The 21,855-nt window shown below is 46.5% G+C and overlaps 1 protein-coding gene across 1 annotated transcript in view; it reads right to left on the reverse strand.

The window, feature by feature from the left end:
• Positions 1–1,100: 1,100 nt before the first annotated feature.
• LOC115468377 (P2Y purinoceptor 2-like) overlaps positions 1,101–21,855 on the reverse strand; it is an 81,901-nt gene continuing 61,146 nt past the window's right edge. Inside the window, exon 2 of the mRNA XM_030200029.1 lies at positions 1,101–2,747. Within this exon, the coding sequence (XP_030055889.1) occupies positions 1,680–2,744 (1,065 nt within the window). The 5' untranslated portion in view covers positions 2,745–2,747 and the 3' untranslated portion in view covers positions 1,101–1,679. The remainder of the gene's footprint in view (positions 2,748–21,855) is intronic.

A 21,855-nucleotide genomic window follows, 5' to 3' on the forward strand; every position in this document is an offset into this window, starting at 1 on the left:
TATAAAATTACGTGGAGGGGCATAATCGAACGGGGCGCCAAGTTTTCCTGAGGACGTCCTTGCAGGACGTCTCCGCGAAGGGGCGGGGGAAACCCGTATTATCAAAACAAGATGGGCGTCCATCTTTCGTTTCGATAATACGGTTGGGGACGCCCAAATCTCAACATTTACGTCAACCTTAGAGATGGTTGTCCTTAGAGATGGTCATCCCCAATTGTCGGCGATAATGGAAACTGAGGACGCCCATCTCAGAAATGACCAAATCCAAGCCATTTGGTCGTGGGAAGAGCCAGCATTTGTAGTGCACTGGTCCCCTCACGTGCCAGGATACCAACCGGACACCCTAGGGGGCACTGCAGTGGACTTCAGAAAAAGCTCCCAGGTGCATAGCTCCCTTACCTTCGGTGCTGAGCCCCCCAACCCCCGCGCAACCCACTCCCCACAACTGCACACCACTACCATAGCCCTTAGGGATGAAGGGGGGCACCTAGATGTGGGTACAGTGGGTTTGTGGTGGGTTTTGGAAGGTTCACATTTACCACCACAAGTGTAACAGGTAGGGAGGGATGGGCCTGGGTCCACCTGCCTGAAGTGTACTGCAGTACCCCCTAAAACTGCTCCTGGGACCTGCATACTGCTCTAATGGAGCTGGGTATGATATTTGAGGCTGGCATAGAAGCTGGAAAAAATAGTTAACTTTTTTTTTTAGGGTGGGAGGGGTTAGTGACCACTGGGGGAGTAAGGGGAGGTCAACCCTGATTCCCTCCCGTGTTCATCTGGTCAGTTCAGCCACCTTTTTGAGGCTTGGTCGTAAGAAAAAATGGACAAAATAAAGTCACCCAAGTGGTCATCAGGGACGCCTTTCTTTTTTCCATTATCGGTCGAGGACGCCCATGTGTTAGGCACGCCCCAGTCCTGCCTTCACTACGCTTCTGACACCCCCCCGTGAACTTTGGTCATCCCCGCAACGGAAAGCAGTTGAGGACGCCCAAAATCGGCTTTCGATTATGCCGATTTGGGCGACCCTAGGAGAAGGACGCCCATCTCCTGATTTGTGTCGAAAGATGGGCGCCCTTCTCTTTCGAAAATAAGCCTGATAGTAACATAGTAGATGACAGCAGATAAAGACCTGTTCGGCTCATTCAACCTGCCCAACAAGATAAATTCATAGCATACAGGGTTTGCTGCTTATGTGCATATCTTTGCACAACATATTGAACCAGGTAACTTCATATGGCCATATTCTATATGCTGATTGACCCAGTTTGGAAAGTGAACTTGTGCATTTACCTTGTCTCATTGTTATATGTGCTTAATAGACATGTAGAACAACAGTTTGCATGTACTTCTGAAAACACTTGCAGTACACTTGCAGTTCAATATGGTGTCACAAATGTGCATTTAAGTATCATGACTGAACTTCAGTAAACTTGTACCATTAACCATCTCAGACAAAAAGGGTTGAGGATTAGAATATAGGAGCTAGATAATTAGTACATAATAATGAACTGCAAGCAAAAGTCCAAGGGCAGCAACCCTAGTCAACAATACAGTGACCACAGAGACATAGGGTTATCCACAGGCTCGAGAACCAAAATCCTTCTCTCTTTGCATGCTGAGAGTCAACCCATTGTGCAACCGAAGAGCTGGAGACGAGCAACTGGAAGGGGTCTTTCCTCTCACATCCTAGTTATGGCTGATTGTCTGTTGTTCTCTTGCCCAGCTCCCATCTTTACAGGTGGAGCAAAACGATTTGTAATGTGTCTGGCCTTTTTCCTAGCTGGGAGACTCCTTCGAAAGGCTTGCCCCGCTAAAAAGTACAAAATAGGGTCCAAGCAGCTGTTAGCACTGGCCAAGGGCCGAGTTACTTTATAGGCAATGTTTATGGCATTTAGAGTGTCACAGTTAAGTTCTTCTTTCCGAAAGTAATAATACAGAGTGCGGTTGACATGGAAAGGTAAGAAGCAGATAATGAAAACAACAAGAACAATGATGATCATTTTAATGGACTTTTTTTTGGATTTTGAAGGCGTTGAGGTTGCTGAACTGGGCCGCATCAGAGTCCGAGCCATTAAACTGTAGCAAATGATGATGACCGTGAAGGGGACACAAAACAGCAAAGCCAGGCACACCGAACTGTAGTCGACAAATTGGTCAAACAGTTCCGAGCTGGTGGTGTCATGGCAGATGATCTCATCACCATTCATGCTGGTCCTGGCAAAGAAGAGCACTGGGGACTGAAACCCGATTACGGTGATCCAGACAATGACAGATACAATCCTTGCATAGCGGACATGTCCCCAGTGCAGCGACTGAATGGGGTAGCAGACACCCAGGAAACGGTGAATACTGATACTCAGGAGGAAGAATATACTGCAGTAGAGGTTGGTGTAGAACAGGAAACGAACTATTTTGCACAAGGCCACGCCGAAGGGCCAGTGGTTTTCCTTGGAGTAGTAATATATCAACAATGGAAGGGACACAACGTACAAAGTGTCTGATAGAGCCAAATTGAACATGTATGTGGTGGAGGCTTTCCATGGTTTAATCCTGAAGATGAACAGGTAAAGAGATAGGACATTGAGGATCAGTCCAACACAAAACACAATCCCATAGGACACAGGAAGAAGAATGTACTTGAAATCTTCATCAAACATGCACCTGTACGGATTCCCACTATCACTGGAGTTTGTTACGTTCGGTATCAGTCCGGCCCACCGGGTTGTTGTCGGGAAGTTCGCCATTCTCTTTAAAAGAGTAGGAAAGAAAATACTATTAATTTTGCATAAAGAAAATAACAGACAACATACTGAACATCATGGGGGGTAATTTTATAAAGTCATTTACCCCCTCATTCTATAAAAGTCACTAAAAATTTTGTGTGCACAATTTAATTAAATAATGAGCTAATTAGCACCGATAATTGGCTTAACAAGCAATTACTGGCACTAATTAGATTTAATTGAAAATGCACGCATGTAAATTCAGGTGCGGGATCCATACCTAAATTTTACGCATGAGTCAAAAAGGGGTGTGTGGAAATGGGAGGGTCATGGGTAGATCAGAAGTGTTTTTTTAAGTTACGTGTGTAGGTAACAGAGAGGGGCATAATCGAACGTCGCCGGCGAAATACATCACCGGCGATGTATTTTGGCAGTGGCACAACAGCTGGCCGGAACCGTATTATCAAAAAAGATGGCTGGCCATCTTTTTTTTTGATAATACGGTTTAGCCCGGCCAAATGCCAGAGTTCGCTGGGTTTGAGATCGCCGGTTTTGTTTTTAAGCGACAATGGAAAAAAATGCCAGCTATCTCAAACCCGGCGAAATCCAAGGCATTTGGTCATGGGAGGAGCCAGCATTTGTAGTACACTGGTCCCCCTCACATGCCAGGACATCAACCGGGCACCCTAGGGGGCATTTGTAAAAAAATTTTTTTAAATACCAAAAAAGCTCCCAGGTGCATAGCTCCCTTACCTTGGGTGCTGAGCCCCCCAAATCCCCCCAAACCCACTCCCCACAACTCTACACCATTACCATAGCCCTTATGGGTGAAGGGGGGGCACCTACATGTGGGTAGAGTGGGTTTTGGGGGGGTTTGGAGGGCTAAACATTTACCACCACAAGTGTAACAGGTAGGGGGGGGTGGACCTGGGTCTGCCTGCCTGGAGTGCACTGCACCCATTAAAAACTGCTCCAGGGACCTGCATACTGCTGTCAGGGAGCTGAGTATGACATTTGAGGCTGGCATACAGGCTGTAAAAAACGGTTTTGATTTGTATTTTTTTTTAGAGTGGGAGGGGGTTGGTGACCACTGGGGGAGTATGGGGAGGTCATCTCCCATTCCCTCCGGTGGTCATCTGGTCAGTTGGGGAACCTTTTTGAGGCTTGGTCATGAAAATAAAAGGACCAAGTAAACCCGGCCGAATACTGCTTAACGCCGCTTTTTTTTTTTCATTATCCGTGAAAGCCGGCCATCTTGTAGCCATGTCCATGCCCGCCCATGTCCCACCTTCGCTACGCCGCCAATACGCCCCTTGAACTTTTGCCGGCGAGGTGACGGGAAAGTGGCGATGCTGTCAAAAAAGCCGCTTTCGATTATACCAATTTCGCCGCTTTTGAGAGATCGCCGGCCATCTCCCGATTTATGTCGGGAAATGGCCGGCGATCACTTTTGAAAATAAGCCTGAGAGGCAAGAACATAAGAATAGCCATACTGGGTCAGACCAATGGTCCATCTAGCCCAGTATCCTGCTTCCAACAGTGGCTAATTCAAGTCTCAAGTACCTGGTAGAATGCAAAATAATAGCAAGATTCTGGAACCCCAAACAATAACAAGATTCCAGAATCCCAAAGAGTAGCAACATTCCATGCTACCAATCCTAGGGCAAGCAGTAACTTCCCCATGTCTGTCTCAATAGCAGACTATGGACTTTTCCTCCAGGAACTTGTCCAAACTTTTTTAAACCCCAGATACGCTAACCGTTGTTAATACATTCTCCAGCAAAGAATTCCAGAGCTTACCTATTTGTTGAGTGAAACAAATATTTCCTTCTATTTGTCTTTAAAGTATTTCCATGTAACTTCCTTGAGTGCCCCCTAGTCTTTGTACTTTTGGAACGAGTAAAAAAAAGATTCACTTCTGCTCGTTCTACACCAAGGTGCCTGGGATCCATTATAGAATACTAGTGTAACCCAGTATCGACACGCTAAACATGAAGTGCCCGCACTTATGTCAATCATAGAGCCGGAGTAAGTGCATGCATTTATATAGAGCACACGCAAGTGAAAGCCCCACTATGCGTGATGCGTTCTTTGAGTGGGAGCCAATGTAGCTTTTCTCGTAAGGGCTTAGCACTTTCATATTTTGTTTTACAGAATATGAGTCTAGCTGCAGTGTTCTGGGCTGTCTGAAGTTTCTTGAGTATTTGCTCCTAGCAGCCATCGTAGATTGCGTTACAGTAGTCTAGATGACTGAGTACCATTGACTGAACCAGGTTGCGAAAGATGGTCCTTGGGAAGTAAGGTCTTACTCTTTTTAATTTCCACATTGAGTAGAACTCTTAAGTGTTAGGTGTCGGTCAATAGTAACTCCAAGAATTTTTAGGGTTTCCAAAATTGGGAGGTTCAGTTTTGGTGTGTTAATGGTGGTGAATTTGTTCGTGTTGTGTTGAGAGGTGAGTATTAGGCATTGGGTTTTTTCCTGCATTGAGTTTCAACTGAAATGCATCCGCCCATGAATGCATGATGTGTAGACTTGGGTTGATGTCATTTGAAATTTCGTTTAGATCTTGTTTGAAGGGGATGTAGATCTTTATGTCGTCTGCGTATATGTATGGGTTAAGGTTCTGATTTGATAGTAGTTTGGCCAACGGTATCATCATTAAGTTGAATAAGGTCAGTGAAAGTGGGGATCCCTGTGGAACTCCACATTCAGGTGTCCATGTGTCTGATGTGATCGAGTTAGATATCACTTGATATGAGCGTGTGGTTAGGAACCCCTTGAACCAGTTGAGAAAGTTACCTCCTATTCCGAAGTACTCGAGGATATGTAGTAGAATTCTATGATCGACCATGACGAAGGTGCTAGACATGTCAAATTGGGTAGCTGGGGCAGGTATCCAATTTACAGTGAGAATTGGAGAACCTATTAATCGCCTGGGTGATTACTTAGGGGTAGAAATCCACTGGAGATGTATGTGTTAGGTGGTGAGAGTCTGATATGTACTGGCAGGGAGAGGGATCTTGGGGTGATAGTATCTGAGGATCTGAAGGTGACAAAACAGTGTGACAAGGAGGTGGCCGTAGCCAGAAGGTTGCTAGGCTATATAGAGGTGTGACCAACAGAAGAAAGGAGGTGTTGATGCCCCTCTACAAGTCGTTGGTGAGGCCTCACCTGGAGTATTGTGTTCAATTTTGGAGACCGTATCTTGCTAAGGATGTAAAAAGAATTGAAGCGGTGCAACGAAAAGCTACAAAAATGGTATGGGATTTGTGTCACAAGACGTATGAGGAGAGACTTGCTGACCTGAACATGTATACCCTGGAGGAAAGGAGAAACAGGGGTTATATGATACAGACATTCAAATATTTGAAAGGTATTAATCGCAAACGAACCTTTTCTGGAGACGGGAAGGTGGTAGAACTACAGGACATGAAATGAGGTTGAAGGGGGGCAGACTCAAGAAAAATGTCACGAAGTATTTCTTCACAGAGAGAGTGGTGGATGCTTGGAATCCCTCCCGTGGGAGGTGTTGGAGATGAAAACAGTAAAGGAATTCAAAAAAGCGTGGGATAAACATAAAGGAATCCTGTTCAGAAGAAATGAATCCTCAGAAGCTTAGCAGAGATTGGGTGGCAGCACCGGTGGTTGGGAGACGGGCCTAGTGGTTGGGAGGTGGGCCGACTTCTACGGTCTGTGCTCTGAAAATGGCAGATACAAATCAAGGTCAGGTATACATATAAAGTAGGCAGAAAATACAAAAGCAGATAAAAAAAATAAAACCAAGTTTATGGAAACAAAACCCAGAGGTAAATAAAACAAATACCTGACGTGGCCATGTTTCACCCTCAGGCTGCGTCAGGGGTAAAACTTAAAAAAGGGGAGGGGTTACATAATTATACCCCAAAACAAGTTATAAGACCTCTGTGTTTGTTTTGTTGTGCAGCATCCAGCTAATCGCAATGCTGAATTTCTGGCGGTTTACATATATTCAGGTGCTTATTTTGTACCAGGGGCAATGGAGGGTTAAGTGACTTGCCCAGAGTGTGCACAGTGCTGGGCCTCACAGCAGGTCAGGATCCCACAGAGCCACGTCTTGGCATCTTTCTGTTTCTCCTTCCAGCATTAGAGTTGTTGATATTTACAATGACATGAGCTGCAATGGACTAACAGGATTAAGGAATTAAATGGTGATTGACGATTCAGTGACTAATACTACAAAACACCAATTATCCATAGCAGAGTCATGTCTGTTTATCTCATGCCCTGCTCACAGCACAACAAAAACAAAGAGTGCTCAATTTCCCAAACTCATCATTACCCGTGCTAAGCAGTAGAAAAAAAGGATAAAATATTTCAACGTAAACTATTTAATCGAAAGCTGAAGCATTTTCAACCCCCCCCCCCCCCTTACATAAGTACATAAGTATTGCCATACTGGGACAGACCAAAGGTCCATCAAGCCCAGCATCCTGTTTCCAACCGTGGCCAATCTAGGTCACAAATACCTGGCAAGATCCCCAAAAAAGTACAAAACATTTTATGCTGCTGATCCTAGAAATAAGAAGTGGAGTTTCCCCAAGTCCATCTTCATAATGGTCTATGGACTTTTCCTTTAGGAAGCCATCTAAACCTTTTTTAAACCCCGCTAAGCTAACTACCTTTACCACATTCTCTGGCAACAAATTCCAGAGATTAATTACATGTTGAGTAGCAATTAGAGTATGGACAAACTCCACTAACAATGGAGCTGAACTGCTTAGTAACTATTTCTGTTCTGTGTTCACCAACGAAAGGCCAGGGGTAGAACCGCAGAAAACAAATGCAAATGGGGATGGATGTATGGTAGACCAAGACTTGTTCTCAGAGGACTGTGTTCGTGAGGAGCTAACTAAAATAAAAATAGACAAAGCGATGATGCCTGATGGGATACACCAAAGGGTGCTCAAGGAACTCAGAGATGTTCTGGTGGCTCCGTTGACTGACCTCTTCAATTCTTCCTTAGAGTCCACAGTGGTCTCGGAGGACTGGAGAAGGGCAGATGTAACATAGTAACATAGTAACATAGTAGATGACGGCAGAAAAAGACCTGCATGGTCCATCCAGTCTGCCCATGACAAACTCATATGTGTATACCTTACCTTGAATTTCTACCTGTCCTTTTCAGGGCACAGACCATATAAGTCTGCCCAGCAGTATTTCCCGCCTCCCAACCACCAGTCCCGCCTCCCATCACCGGCTCTGTTACAGACCGTATAAGTCTGCCCTCCCCTATCCTCGCCTCCCAACCACCACCCCCTCTTCCCCCCAACTGCTCCGCCACCCAATTTCAGCTAAGCTTCTGAGGATCCATTCCTTCTGCACAGGATTCCCTTTGCACAAGAGTGGAGGTAAGGAGGAGGTTGGGAATTACAGACCAGTCAGTCTGACCTCAGTGGTGAGTAAACTAATGGAAACGCTTTTAAAGAGGAGGATTGTGAGGTTTCTCGAATCGAACGGACTGCAGAACCCGAGGCAGCATGGCTTCACTAGAAGCAGGTCGTGTCAGACGAATCTGATTGATTTCTTTGACTGGGTGACCCAACAGTTGGACATGGGAGGGGTGCTAGATGTGGTGTACTTAGATTTCAGCAAAGCTTTCGACATGGTTCTGCAGAGGCGACTCGTAAATAAACTGAGTACCCTTGGTGTGCGACCTAGAGTAACTGACTGGGTTAAAAATTGGTTGAAAGGAAGGAGACAGAGGATAGTGGTAAATGGAGCTTGATGTTATCAGTGGAGCACCGCAGGGATTGGTCCTAGGGCCGGCTCTTGTGAGCGCTATTGCGGAAGGGCTGTCTGGTAAGGTGTTTGTCTCTTTGCAGATGGTACCAAACTCTGCAACAGGGTGGACACCCTGGAAGGTGTGGATGACTTGAGGAAGGACCTAGCAAAGCTTGAGAATGGTCCAATATTTGACAACTAAGATTTAATGCTAAGAAATGCAGGGTCATGCACTTGGGTCACAAGAATCCGAGGGAACGGTACAATACAGGGGGTGAAGTGCTTCTGTGTACAAAGGAAGAGCGGGACTTGAGGGTGATTGTGTCTGATGACCTTAAAGTTTCCAAGCAGGTAGAAAAAGCGACGGGTCAAGGCCAGAAGTATGCTTGGGTGCATAAGGAGAGGGATGACCAGCAGGAAAGAAGAGGTGACATTGCCCTTGTATAAGTCTCAGGTGAGGCCCCATTTAGAGTGCTGTGTGCAATTCTGGAGACCGCACCTAAGGAAGGAGATAAACAGGATGGAGTCGGTCCAGAGGGCGGGTACAAAATTGGTAAGTGGTCCAAACTGATTCAGAGAGCTAGTACCGTAGCAGCAGAGGATGGAATGGGATAAGAAATATGAATAATGGGAACGTTTTGGAACTTGCTGCATTTGCAGAGTGACGTTAATCAGGGATGGACAATAATCTAACTCACGCTATAACACAAAGGGAATAAAACTGCTCTGATCAATATGTACAGTGCAAAGACTTATCTTGAATGACTCAGAGGAAAAGGTTAACAGCTTATCCTAAATTCGTGCCAGTTTGCAAACGAGTGATACAGCAGCACTCAGGATATGTTCTGTGATTCTGGGTTTTACACATCAGGAATAGATTTCTTTCTGCCACATCTTCCCGGTCCATTGCTTTGCAGTTTCACAGTAGATTATTAGCAGGTGCACGTTGTCTGAAAGAAAAAGGGCTGTGTTGTAATATTGCTCTGGTTTATTTGGGTGTAACTTAAAACTGCAGCAGTGCACGTGGTCATTCAGTGGAGCGGCACTGCTGATGAAACAGGGAGCACTGGAATGTGGTAAAACTGTAGAAAATAATACTTGAATAAAATTTCATAGCATCGTAAACTAAGGGGTGTGACAAAGCTAGCACTCGGGGCCCCACAGAGAAGCAGCTAATCCCTGAACTATGGTTCCCAGAAGCCCTTGCAAGCAGGAGAGAGGAGGGTAGCCCCAAAAGGGTGGAACGCAGTGGCTCAGTGCTGGGGGAGCCAGTTACTCCCTTCCCCACTAGAGGGAGAAGGGGAGGTGAAGTTCAGTCCCTTAGCTGCATCGCCGGTATATAATTCCCGCCAGCTGTGAGAGGGGGAGAGATTTCTGGGTGGCTCCCAGCCACCAGGAGGGAGAGGAAACTGATTGAGAGAGAAGCTGCCATGGAGTAGGTGGAGGACGGAAAGGGCCTGCAGTGGAGCTTCCCCGGGGGGGAAGAGTAAGCTGCCATCGAATGTGAGAATGTAAATGTTGCCCTGTCCAGCACATGAAGGCAGTGTGAGAGTCCACAGGGGTGTGGTGCTGTGAGGTAGGAGGAAAGCTGCTAGCCCTGTTTGGTACAGGGTCCTCCTGGGTGCTGTGAAGAGGACAGGGGCACTAAGTAGTGGTTTCCTTTGAAGCAGTGGCGTAGGAAGGGGGGGGAGGGAGGTCCGCCCCAGGTGCACGCCGCTGGGGGGTGTCGGCGCCTCACTGGTTCCTTGCTCTCTCTGCCCCGGAACAGGTTACTTCCTGTTCCGGGGCAGAGAGAGCAAGGAATCAGCGAGGCGCCGACACCCCCCAGTGGCGTGCACTCGGCGGATTGGCCCTCCCGCCTTCCAGGTATGTTCTCACGGGGGGGGGTGGGGGTTGTGCTACGAAGGGGGGAGGGTGCGTTGCGCTGCACCCGGGGGGGGGGGGGGGTGCGCAGCGGCGACCCGCCCCGGGTGTCAGCTGCCCTCACGACGCCACTGCTTTGAAGAGACTGTTTGTGAAAGGGTTGAATTATTGGGATGTATAGAAGAGCAGGCTGAACTTTGACTGAGCCCTTCTGAGGGAGAGGGGAAGGTAGTGCAAAGGAAGTGGGCCTGAACTGTTAAGGAACTGAATGTTGGCTGGAGTTTGGAACCCGGCAGGAACCCTGTTTGTGAACTGCATTTCAATTTTTGAAAGTGGAACTGAATTGAGAATAAAGCACTTTGGTCTTAAGTCCGTATGGCAGTCTGGTTCTTTGCTGGAAACCTGTGAGCCTAACAGGGCTGCCGGCCCCAACCCAGAGTGAAGGAAGCGGACCCCTTTACAGGGGTCCTTTTACTAAGCTGCGCTGACACTAATGCGTGCTTACCGCGGGTTAAAAAGCACTACCGTGAGGTGAGCTCACGCGTTCCGCAGTAGTTTTGGGACTGGTGCACTTTTCCTATGCTCTAAAATGTAGAATTTAGTTTTCAATGCTGGGGGCGTGTATAGGGGCGGAGACAAGGCGTGCTCTGCGCTAATCTTTTAGAGCAGCTACATTGCCGTGCGCTAACTAATTAGCGCATAGTTACACGTGAGCCCTTAATGCCTATCAAATAGGCGGCAGTGAAGGATTGACACGCTAATGGCCACGCCCTAACGGGGGAATGAGCACGTGGCCATTAATAGACAAAAAAAACAGAAAATGGGCCATTTTACTGCCACGCTAAAAGTGGCCTCAGCACACAGGAAAGACTCGCGCTGGGGATAGCACAGGCCACGTTTTAATGTGGATTAGCGAAAGGTCCCCTAAATACATGCCTGAATATTTTTTTTAAACATTATGAAGTATCTTGTATTTTGCAAATTCAAATTGTTGATGCCAAAATAACCTTTCCTATTTTGGCATCAAGAAGAACAAATTTTAACGAGTCATTGTAGCTAAAGGCCAAGAAATCCAGTTCCAGGAAGGTTTGTGCTTCCATCCCGAGTAGAGAGGTGTGGTAGCCGTGTTAGTCCACTTTTAAAGGTAATCAGTAAAAATAAAACCTGGAAAAGAAAATAAGATGATACCTTTTTTATTGGACATAACTTAATGAAATGTATTAAGTTATGTCCAATAAAAAAAGGTATCATCTTATTTCTTTTTCAGGTTTTATTTTACATAGAGGGGCATAATCGACCAGAAACGCCTATCTCCATGGGCGTTTATCTCCGAGAACGGGTCCGTGAAGGGGCGGAGTGAACCGTATTTTCAAACAAAATAGACGCCCATGTTTTATTCGCCAAGGTGTGAGCTGGGCGTTTTTGCTTTTCAGCGATAATGGAAAATGAAATCGCCCAGGTCAAAAACGAATAAATCCAAGGCATTTGTTCGTGGGAGGGGCCAGGAGTCGTAGTGTACTGGTTCCCCTCACATGCCAGGACACCAACCGGGCACCCTAGGGGGCACTTTTACAAACACAAAAAAAAAGGTAAAAGAGCTCCCAGGTGCATAGCACCCTTCCCTTGGGTGTTGAGCCCCCCAAATCCCCCTCAAAACCCACTGCCCACAAGTCTACACCATTACTATAGCCCTAAGAGGTGAAGGGGGGCACCTACATGTGGGTACAGTGAGTTTGGGGGGGTTGGACGACTAAGCATTAAGCAGCACTATTGTAACAGGTAGGGGGGGGATGGGCCTGGGTCCACCTGCCTGACGTCCACTGCACCCCCTAACAACTGCTCCAGGGACCTGCATACTGCTGCCAGGGAGGTGGGTATGACATTTGAGGGTGAAAGTAAAAAGTTGTGAAACATCATTTTTTGTGGTGGGAGGGGGTTAGTGACCACTGGGGGAGTCAGGGGAGGTCATCCCCGACTCCCTCTGGGGGTCATCTGGTCATTTAGGGCACTTTTTGGGGCCTTATTCGTGAAAAAACAGGGTCCAGGAAAAGTGCCCTAAATTCTAGCTACAAACGCATCCATTATCGGCGAAAGGCGCCCATCTCTGTTCGGGTGATAACCACGCCCCAGTTCCGCCTTCACCAAGCCTCCGACACGCCCCCGTCAACTTTGTCCGCATCCGCGACGGAGTGCAGTTGAAAGCGTCCAAAGTTCGGCTTTCGATTATACCGCTTTATTTGTTTTTGTGAGAAAAACGCCCATCTCCCGATTTAGGTCGGAACTTGGGCGTTTTTCTCGTTCGATTATAAGCTGGATAGTAACATAGTAGATGACGGCAGAAAAAGACCTGCACGGTCCATCCAGTCTGCCCAACAAGATAACTCATATTTGCTGCTTTTTGTGTATACCCTACTTTGATTTGTACCTGTGCTCTTCAGCGCACAGACCGTATAAGTCTGCCCAGCCCTATCCCCGCCTCCCAACCACCAGCCCCACCTCCCAACCACCGGCTCTGGCACAGACCGTATAAGTCTGCCCAGCACTATCCCCTCCTCCCAACCACCAGCCCCGCCTCCCACCATCGGCTCTGCCACCCAATCTCCGCTAAGCTTCTGAGGATCCATTCCTTCTGAACAGGATTCCTTTATGTTTATCCCACGCATGTTTGAATTCTGTTACCGTTTTCATCTCCACCACCTCCCGAGGGAGGGCATTCCAAGCATCCACCACTCTCTCCGTGAAAAAATACCTCCTGACATTTTTCTTGAGTCTGCCCCCCTTTGTTTTATTTCTATTGATTACTTCCATCCCAAAACAGCACGGTATTTATAGACCAGAAACGGGCAACTTCGGTCCTCGAGGGCTGCAGCCCAGTTGGGTTTTCAGGATTTCCCCAATGAATATGCATGAGACTCATTTGCATATAATGGAGGCAGTGCATGCAAATAGATCTCATGCAAATTCACTGGGGAAATCCTGAAAACTCAAATATAACCAAAGTGCTCAAAAGAAAAAGCTACCAGATTCCCAGTACAGAAATCTGGAAGAAGGAGCTCCATCACCCTGCCAAGGAAGCTCCACCGTCACACAGCAGTCAGGTGAGTGTGATTACGCTAACATATGAATCTCCACTACCCAAATTGTAAAGGACTAAAATGCAAGACAACCCATGCGTCCAACTTCTCTTACATAAGCACGCGCCTGTGGAACGCATTGCCACAAGTGGTGAAAACAACTTATGATCACCTAAAATTCAGAAAATTATTAAAGACTCACCTATTCGGAAAGGCATACCCGACTGACCCAACTTAAGTGACTCAACCTTGCAACACTTCACTATCAAAGATCGTATTGGACATTGACAAACTCTTTTACCTCAACCCAACTTGATTGAATCTTATCTTCCCTATCCCAATACAACATTTTGTACTTATCCTGTACCGGAATTGGCGAATGCCTTCATGGTAATATGTAAGCCACATTGAGCCTGCAAGTATGTGGGAAAATGTGGGATACAAATGCAACAAATAAATAAATAAATATAATTCGGTCCTATGAGTGTTCTGAGATGCAAGGAATTGTAACTACTAAAATCCTCAAGGCTGAGGGTTACCAACTGGATCCGGATTCATCTGATAGGGTTGATCCAGTTCTGGGTTTACCCCACTGCATGCAGGGACTTGTTGTTTTGGTATTCCCATTGCATTCCCTAAGGGGCCCTTTTACTAAGCCACGGTAGGGCCACCGTGTAGGTACCATGTGCAAAATCGACCCTACCACTGGGGTAGCGCAGGTGCCTGGCGGTACTTGCAAAGTTGCTGCACGCAGTTTCCCACAGAAGAAAATAATTAGGGGTGATATGATACAAACGTTCAAATATTTGAAAGGTATTAATCTGCAAGCAAACCTGTTCCGGAGATGGGAAAGCGGTAGAACTAGAGGACATGAAATGAGACTGAAGGGGGGGCAGACTCAAAAAAAAATGTCAGGAAATATTTTTTCACAGAGAGAGTGCTGGATACTTGGAATGCCCTGCCACGTAGGGTTACCATATGTCCGGATTTACCTGGACATGTCCTCTTTTTGCCAATCTGCTCATTTGTCTGGATTTCTGGACAAATGGGCAGGCTGGTGGGCGGGCCGTCCGGCCCACCCACCAGCCTGCCCGTTTGTCCAAAAATCCAGACAAATGGGCAGATTGCTAGCCTTCCCTCCCCTTACTTACTACTGTCCTGGTGGTCTAGTGACCTCTTCCGCCTTCGGGGCAGAAAAGAGCCCCTTCTTTCCTGCTCGGAGTGCTGCCCTGCATGCATCCTTTCTGTTGCTGATCTCGGCGCCGATTCAAAATGGCCACCGAGAGTTGACGTGACCTTGCGAGACTTCAACTCTTGGCGGCCCTTTTGAGTCGGCGCCGAGATCAACAGGAAGGATGCATGCAGGGTAGCGCTCCGAGCAGGAAAGAGGGGGCTATTTCCTGCCCCGAAGAGGTCACTAGACCACCAGGGCAGTAGTAAGGTAAGGGGAGGGGGGTTGATGGGGTGTGTGACAGGGGGGAGGGGAAAATGTGACAGGGGCGGAGCAAGGGTGTGAAAGGGGGTGGGGTAGGATGTGAAAGGGGGCAGGGTGGGGTGGGGTGTATGGTGGGGCGGGGCATGTGTCCTCCTTTTGGGGGGGACAAAATATGGTAACCCTACTCCCGCGGCAGGTGGTGGAGATGAAAACGGTAACGGAATTCAAACGTGTGGGATAAACATAAAGGAATCCTGTTCAGAAGGAATGGATCCTCAGAAGCTTAGCGGAGATTGGGTGGCAGAGCCGGTGGTGGGAGGCGGGGCTAGTGGTTGGGAGGCGGTCTGTGCCCTGAAAATGGTAGATACAAATCAAGGTCAGGTATACATATAAAGTAGCGCATATGGGTTTATCTTGTTGGGTGGACTGGATGAACTGTACAGGTCTTTTTCTGCCGTCACCTACTATGTTACAAGGGGGGCATTCCTGGCAGTAATTGGCAGCTCAGCCACATTGCTGTGCGCTGCCTGATTACCACACAAGCAGCACGTGAGCCTTTACCGCCTTCTAAATAAGTGGTGATAAGATTCAGACATTAAATAGCCAAGCTCTAATTTTAATATTAGCGCACGGTCATTTACTGCTCCATTTTTAAAAAGGCCTTTTTACTACCGCGGTAAAAAATGGCCCAACATGTGTCAATTTCACGCGCCAAAACTAGCGCAGGCCACTTAAAAGGGCCCCTAAGCAAGGCTACAAGATCTTGCATGTAATGAAATAAACCCAGGACCGGATCAACCCTGTCAGGCAAATCTGGATCCAACCTGCAACCTTACCTTGGTCAATCTCAAGCCCTGTCCGTTTTGGGGATCAATAGGCCCCTTTCTGAGGAAACGGCCCAGGTGTTTCTGCACACCTGCATATTTTAATATAGTCATTCAAATTCCAAGTTTCTTTATATGTAATATACTGCCAAATTAAAAAAAAAAAACTTTCAAGACAGTTTACAGACTACAATTGGAAGAAAAGTCAGATAGAGTAATTTAAACATAATTAAACAAAATAAATTAGACATATCAACAAGCTGTTGATTCTAAAAATACAATCAGAAATATACATTCTAGTTAAAATAACAACTAAAACAATAGTGCGTTATTTTTACAAGGATAGGAATGACACCAGGAAGAGTGTTGCGTTCGCATCTCTGAGGCAAGGAGAAAATTTCAGGTCAAGCCAAAGCATCGCAAAACAAAAAAGCACCTGTTGAAAAAACTCCGAACAGCTCAAAACACTGCAGCCTGGTTCATACATAAAAGCTCTCATTTTGACAGTGCCTCCCCTTTATTAATCAAATTACACTGGCTTCCCATCAAAAAGAGAATCATCTTCAAATTATTTACCTTTATCTTTCAAATCCTAAACGCCACAGCTCCAGCCTATATGGTACCATTAATCAACTTACCTCAAAGAAACACTAAATATGAGGCAAGAAACTATCTCAGACTACACCTCCCAAATTGCAAAGGAGTGATCTATAAAACTGTCCACTCAGCAGACGTCACTTACCTAGGAACCAAATGGTGGAACTCCTGACCACCCAAAATAAGAAACATACAGAAATATACTAGATTCCACAAAAATCCTCAAATCGTTCCTAGTGGCCTAGTGGTTAGGGTGGTGGACTTTGGGTCTGAGGAACTGAGTTGGATTCCCACTTCAGGCACAGGCAGCTCCTTGTGACTCTGGGCAAGTCACTTAACCCTCCATTGCCCCATGTAAGCTGCATTGAGCCTGCCATGAGTGGGAAAGTGTGGGGTACAAATGTAACAAAAATAAAATAGATACTATTGGAGATTCTACATGGAATGTTGCTACTATTGGAGATTCTACATGGAATGTTGCTATTCCACTAGCAACATTCCATGTAGAAGGCTGCGCAGGCTTCTGTTTCTGTGAGGCTGACGTCCTGCACGTACGTGCAGGACATCAGACTCACAGAAGCAGAAGCCTGCGCGGCCACATTGTTGATCTGCAAGGGCCGACTTCTACATGGAATGTTGCTAGTGGAATAGCAACATTCCATGTAGAATCTCAAAGAGCACCAACAGTGGAGGAGTGGCCTAGTGGTTAGGGGTGGTGGACTTTGGTCCTGGGGAACTGAGTTCAATTCCCACTTCAGGCACAGGCAGCTCCTTGTGACTGGGCAAGTCACTTAACCCTCCATTGCCCCATGTAAGCCGCATTGAGCCTGCCATGAGTGGGAAAGTGCGGGGTACAAATGTAACAAAAAAAAAAAAAAAACAACCATATCTCAATCAACTAATTATTACCTGAATTGGTTATTACTCTATTTACCATTAACTTTCTCTTTGCTTCATGTCGAATTTCTCATTCATAATAGATTTTCTAAATGTTAAACGTCCATCGCTATCCCAGTACGTTTATGATACTGTATTGTAAAATTGGATTCTTACAACAAATTACTTTCTTATGCATTATTCTTTGTTATGCATCCTATGCTGTTTATTGTAAGCCACATTGAACTCAAACTTGTTTGGGATAATGTGGGATATAAATAAATAAATAAAATCTAATTCTCAGAGATCATGGAAGAGCATTCCGCAGCCTGGGTCCAGTCACGCTAAATATTTATGACCTGATGGTATCTAAACAAATAATGAGAAACAACGGAATAACCAAACGAAGCCCTAGCAGGGACATACAAAATTAGGAGTCTAGAGAGATATAAAGGGATACCTTAATAAAAAGATGAATGTGTGACCAGCCAGCGCTGCTGCTGCCATGCAGAGAAACCTGCGCTTCAGTCCTGCCTTCCAGGCTGGCTGGGGCTGAGTCTGTGCAGAGGCAGCACTCATTGCTCTTGTGGGAGAGAAAGCTCCAACCGTAGTGCAACAGCAGCCCCTAGTGGCCACACCAGACCAACACGTTCAGGAGTTTAGCAAGAGCCTTGATGCATGCAGGACTCTGCTTTCAGCAGCTGGATTGAGTTGGGGTGAATGTGAGGATTAAAATATAGCGGGGGAAATTACCAGCTAGTTGTGAATGAAGGCTCAACAGAGGCCAGTTCCATCTAAGCTGCTACAGCAAACTGTGAGGACACGAAACAATAAAAAGTTAACAATATGTTACCGAGCAGAGGAAATGCCTCTTGTGATTCACTGCTTCCTCTGGGTATGATTACTATTATTCTATATAGTGACCACAGAGATTTCACAAGCATAAGAAAGAATGAGAGAGAAGGAGGGCAGAGAAAGAAAAAAAAGAAAAAGGAGAGGAAATGGGCGAAGAGGAAAGACAGAGAGAGAGAGAGAGAGAGAACAATGAAGGAGTTCAGAGAAAGTAAGTGAAGGGAAGACGGAGAAACAGAGATAAAGAGGAGCAAGGAGGATCAGTACAAAATGAGAAGGAAAGGAAATGAGGGAGGAGAAGTGGAGGTGAGACCAGAGGTAGAAAGGAAAAGGAAGTAGGGTAGAAACAGGGAGTAGGAAGGATAGAAAGACATAAAGGAGAGAAAGAAATGGGATAAAGAGGCAAGGAGGGATCCAGGGACAAGGGAAAGAGAGAGGACAGAGAAAGAGAGGGAAAGGAGACGGAAGAAAGAAAAAGAGGGAGAGAAAGGCGCGTGGCGGGGGCATATCCAGACCTTGAGATGGGAGGGGGACACAGCCCAAGGTGGGGGGGGGGCACATTTTGGTCCACTGCCCCACCGCCCCCTCCTCGCCGCTCCTCCCTACCCACTGCTGCTGCTGTTAACATACCTTGGCTGGCGGGGCCAGCTGAAGCCTTCGTCCAGCGCTGCTCTCTGTTCCCCTCACACCTGGCACGCTCCTTTTAGTGAAACTGAGCATGCTCAATTTCACTAAAAGGAGCGTGCCACACGTGAGAGGAAGAGAAAGCAGGGCAGGCAATGTAGCTTCAGCTGGCGGGGGTTGGGGACCCCCGCCAGCCAAACCAGGGGCCCAGAGCAAATTTGAGGGGCCCAGGCCCCTGTGGCCCCATGTAGCTATGCCACTGGTGCGTGGCCATTAATTTAAAAAAAGAAAATGGGGCCATTTTAGTGCCATGCTAAAAGTGGCCTCAGCACGTGGCAACGACCCACATAGCACTGACCACTTTTCAGTGTGGATTAGTAAAAGGTCCCCTAAGTACATGCCTAGATATTTTAAAAAACATTATGAAGTATTTAGTATTTTGCAAATTCAAATTGTTGATGTCAAAATAACTTTTCCTATTTTGGCATCAAGAAGAACACATTTTTTCAAGTCATTGTAGCTAAAAGCTAAAAAGTCCAGTTCCAGGAAGGTTGGAGCTTCCATCCCAAAAGATCACGGTATTTGTAGACCATGAGTGGGCAATCTTGGTCTTTGAGGGCTGCAGCCCAGTTGGGTTTCCAGGATTTCCCCAATGAATATGCATTCACAGTTCACATTGGTAAAGACGAGGTGGAATTCCTTGATGTAAAGATAACCAATAACGCAGGAGTGTTAGAAACTAAAATGTTCCGGAAACCAACAGATAGAAATACTCTATTACATTACTCAAGCCACCACCCTACTTCATTAAAGAATGGAATCCCTGCGGGACAATTCTTAAGAGTTAGACGTTTGTTTATTTATTTATGAACATTTATACCCCACTTATTTCCACATTAAGCAGACTCAAAGTGGCTTACAATGTACAAGAATCAATTACAATTACATTAGATAGGGTAAAAGGAACAGGGTAGGAAGGGAAAGGGTAAGAGGGTCTAAAATAGACTGTGGAAGACCAGATGCTGAGACGGATCAGAGTGGCTTGGACAGCTCTCGGCAAGGCAATCCATAATTGGGAACTGTAGGAATACCCAGGAAGCGCAGGTGAGGTGCAGAAGAAGCAGCAGTATGCGGCCTGAAGAGTGGAAGAGGTCACCGGAGGCCGACGACATCAGCTGCATCCAGCGACTCAAAAAGAAGCAAGTCCCCAGCAAGGTGCAGCCAAACTCGAAAAGACTCACAAAAACAAGAAGCTATAAAACGGGCAACACAAATGAAGAAACGATTCAAAGAGCGGGGATATCCGGCAAAAATGATATCTAAAGCCTTTAAAAGGGGATATAACGCCCAGAGACAATGGTTACCAAGAATCCAAGATGGCTTGCATACTCCCATATGTAGCGCAATCTCAACAAGTCATGCAAATAATACGTAAGCATTGGTCTATGTTAGGCATACATCCAGTGCTTAAAGAATATCCACCGTTCTCATTTAGGAGAGGACAAAATTTAGGGGAGAAGTTAAAAAAAACAGAGAAAAATAAACAATGAACAGAGAGGACATTTCAAATGCAAAGGGTGCACACAAAGTATTCAGATCCCTAATCAGAAAAAAAGAAAAGTATTTCAACTTAAGTACATAAGTATTGTCATACTGGGAAAGACCAAAGGTCCATCGAGCCCAGCATCCTGTTTCCAACAGTGGCCAATCCAGGTCACAAGTACCTGGCAGAAACCCAAACAATAGCAACATTCCATGTAGAACCCCAAAGTGTAGCAAGATTCTAGAATTCTAAAGAATAACAAGATTCCATACAGAATTTCAAAGTGTAGCAACATTCCACTTAGAACCCTATAGAGTAGCAAGATTCCATTCAGAATCCTAAGTACATAAGTGTTGCCATACTGGGAAAGACCAAAGGTCCATCGAGCCCAGCATCCTGTTTCCAACAGTGGCCAATCCAAGTCACAGATACCCGGCAAGATCCCAAAAATGTACAAAACATTTTATATTGCTTATTCCAGAAATAGTGGATTTTCCCCAAGTCCATTTAATAACGCTCTATGGATTTTACCCTTAGGAAGCCGTCCAAACCTTTTTAAAACTCCGCTAATCAACCAATAACTCCGCTATGTCAACCACTAACTGTGAATCGTCATTTGTCATATATGCCACACAATGTCCATGTGACCTGTTATACATAGGACAAACGGTCAAGAAAGTAAAGCACAGAATTGCTCAGCATCTCAGCAACATCCGACTACAGAAGGTGGACACTCCAATAGTTAAGCATTGGCTCTCTAAAGGACACACTATAGAGCAATTAAAGTTTGTAGTGCTAATACAGATGGATCTAACTAGAGGGGGGCATGTACTACCAGGGGCGTAGCTACGTGGGGCCACGGGGGCATGGGCCCCCACAGATTACGCCCTGGCCCCCTCTACATTTGACCCCCCCGCCATCGCCGCCTGCCCGCCCCCCGCCGCCGCATCAGGTACCTTGTTTGCTGGCGGGGGTACCATGCATGTAGCCCCATGCAGGACGTAAGGCGTCAGAAACAGATGATCCCACAACGAAGGCGCCGGAGTCCACCGGCGCTGAAGAAGGCTCTTCGGCTGGTGGGGATTGGGGACCTCCACCAGCAAACAAGGTACCTGATGTGGCAACGGGGCAGGCGGTGAGGGGGGGGGGTTTGCAGTTGTGGCAGTGGGGGGGGGGGTCCAAAGTGGCAGGGGGATCGGCGGTGGGGGGAGGCAGCTAAACAGTGCCCCCCACCTTGGGTTGTGGCCCCTCCCTCCCGCCGAGGTCTGGCTACGCCCCTGTGTACTACAGAGGCTAATGCAGATAGAACAATGTACCTACATGAATGGGAAACAGTGACCCCTAGTGGTTTAAACAGAGAAGTAGATTGGGCGGGACTATAAAAACAAAGAACGTCAAGAGACACCGAAAGATAGCACTGCGCATGAGCAGAGAGAAAAGAAGACAAGTGCCATTTTCAAAGTACCAGAGAGGATACCCACCAGGCAGCAGCCAAGCAGGAAGCAAAAGAGAGATACGAGATAAAGAGGAGACGTATAGAAATCATGCCAATGTTTTATTTTGTTTAGACACTAGAAGGCCCTGAAGACGCCTAACGGCGAAACGCGTAGGGCAGCTGTGACTTTTAAGAAATCAGCATTGAAACAAGGTTACCTCACCAAACACAGAGAGTGACTTTGAAAT

Source organism: Microcaecilia unicolor, chromosome 4 (genome assembly GCF_901765095.1).
Source record: "Microcaecilia unicolor chromosome 4, aMicUni1.1, whole genome shotgun sequence".
Lineage (NCBI taxonomy): Eukaryota > Metazoa > Chordata > Amphibia > Gymnophiona > Siphonopidae > Microcaecilia > Microcaecilia unicolor.